This window comes from Octopus bimaculoides, chromosome 21 (genome assembly GCF_001194135.2).
Source record: "Octopus bimaculoides isolate UCB-OBI-ISO-001 chromosome 21, ASM119413v2, whole genome shotgun sequence".
In the NCBI taxonomy this organism is placed as follows: Eukaryota; Metazoa; Mollusca; class Cephalopoda; order Octopoda; family Octopodidae; genus Octopus; species Octopus bimaculoides.
In genome coordinates this window covers 7,183,480-7,185,714 of record NC_069001.1, presented here as the reverse complement: position 1 = coordinate 7,185,714, position 2,235 = coordinate 7,183,480, and the positions used below count along the sequence as shown (strand labels likewise).

General features: G+C 30.6%; 1 protein-coding gene across 2 annotated transcripts in view; it reads left to right on the top strand.

Moving 5' to 3' along the window:
* LOC106883233 (ras GTPase-activating protein nGAP) overlaps window positions 1–2,235 on the top strand; it is a 21,893-nt gene that overhangs the window by 14,324 nt on the left and 5,334 nt on the right. The window contains exon 13 of one of the 2 annotated variants that reach the window (XM_014934163.2): window positions 202–234. The exons of the other annotated variant lie outside the window; for it this stretch is intronic. Within the exon in view, the coding sequence (XP_014789649.2) occupies window positions 202–234 (33 nt within the window). The remainder of the gene's footprint in view (window positions 1–201; window positions 235–2,235) is intronic. 2 annotated transcript variants of the gene reach the window in all.

Here is a 2,235-nt window from a genome sequence, read left to right as displayed (position 1 = left end):
TATACATAAGTGTATATAAAGAACTATATAGGTACATGTGTATGCGATAAGTAAATAAACTGCATTACGTTTTAAAATGTGTAGCACAAGCAATACCATATGTAGTTTTACAAACATGCTATTCTCATAAGAGAAAAAAAAAACAAAAAAAAAAACTTTAAAAATACATATATATATATATCCAATTGATTTTAACTCCAGACTGACATTGATGGTTCAGAATCAGACCCTGAGGTAAGGCGAATTTTCAACTCAGATTGGGCTTCATTTTGTCTGTCTTTGTGTTGAAAGAAAAATATATTTTATTTCAAAAAAAAAAAAAAAGTGTATATATATATTTATAGAAGCCAACTGCTATTCCTTGTAGTAAATGGATTAACTCCCTTTTATTGTGGTCATTCCTGTCCAGACACCCATCCAGCTTGCAACAGTCTCATATCACAATGTCTGTTTTCTTTGTTGCATTATTCTCTCCCCCCACTCCCTTTCCTTTTAAACCTTACATAGTCCAACCTGCTGCCTTTTTCTTTTTTTTTTGCTGATTGTCTCCCCCTGGAACTTGTTGGTTTTAAGGGTTGTATTTTTTGGTTTAATTTGTAGTGTCATTGTTGTTTTTTTATTATTTTTTTTAACTACGTGGTAGAAATGTTTTGATGAAAACTAAATATTCTTTCTAAGTCTGCCTTTTAGTTGTGCTATTATAGTATAATGAGAGTGAGTGTAAGTATGAGTATGAGTGCAGCACACTGTAACATGTTTGGAATATGTGATGTTTTATAGTTATGTAGCCATATGTGCATAATACTTAATGTATATACGCAGTTGATAGGCCAGTTACTGTAGTATTTGTCTCAAGATAAAACTGCACATCCATAAGATATGTAATTTAAGGACAAATACCAAAGCATCTAGCCTATCATCAGCATATATACATATATATATATATATATATATATATATACACACGTGTTGTATATATATATATATATATACGTGTTGAAACACGTGTTTCAATCTCATTAATTGTAAATTGTTGCATATTTATATGCAGCGATTTATACATTATTATCTCTTTAGGGTGTTTATTTAATATGACATTGTTCAAAGAGAAATTTTCCTTGTACTTTACACTCTAAGTAGCCAGGAAAAAAAAAACTGTAACACCGGATGGGAATTAAAGGAAATTTACCATAAAACACACCATCTGAAGGAACCATATATATATATATATATATATATATATATATAAGTCATGAATTGGTGATAGGATTCATTTCCAATCCTGTTCGGCTACATGGTGTTGATAAGCCACAGAAATGGCGAAACATCATTGTCCATCACTTCTGAATGAAATTAGTGGTGAGTTATCTCACCTGTCCATGACTTTCAGGTGTTTTAACACCTGATGCTTTGAGAGAATATTCTCCACTGTGCCAAACCACAGCCTACCACCAAATGCACAGAGTGTATGTGTTAAATATTTGTGGTTCATCATATATATATTTATACATACATACACACACACACATATATATATATATATAGTTGAAATTTACAGAAAAACAAAAGATGAAGACAGGTGTATGAACAACAAGCAGGTGTATTAGTTTGATGCTCGGGAGTAAGCACATAAATGTGAAACAAGGTGGGAAAAAATAGTACTTGAATACCAGAGGTAGAATAATATGCTTTATTATTAAAGCTGCAAAAACATCACAAAGATATCACAAGAAACTGCTACTCTGAGTTTCATATTCCCGTTCATTGGACAATTGTATATATATATAAAGTATATATATATATATATATATATATTAATATTAAAGGATTTATAAATTTCCATCCAAAAGTTCTTGCGATTGCTACATTCATCCTATGTCTTAGTGGCACCAGACTATTAACGTTCTCATAAAATTACTCTGGAAGATGGGAACAATAAGCGATACCCAGAATAAATGGCATAGGACCTTTTTATGAGCTTACTCAAAAACATTTCACATAAACGGGCTTACAGGATATATGTGTATGTATATATATATTTATATACAAACACACATAGCAGAATAAGAAATAGAAAGTCCTTGGTACAGGACTATGTATTTGAAAAAAATGAATAGAAATGTCTTTGCTGATAATTTTTCCACTTTAATAATTAGATATTATAAGTTTAACATCTGATTATTGAAGTGAGAAAATGATCAGAAATACCATTTCTCTTTCTCTCTCTCTCTCTCT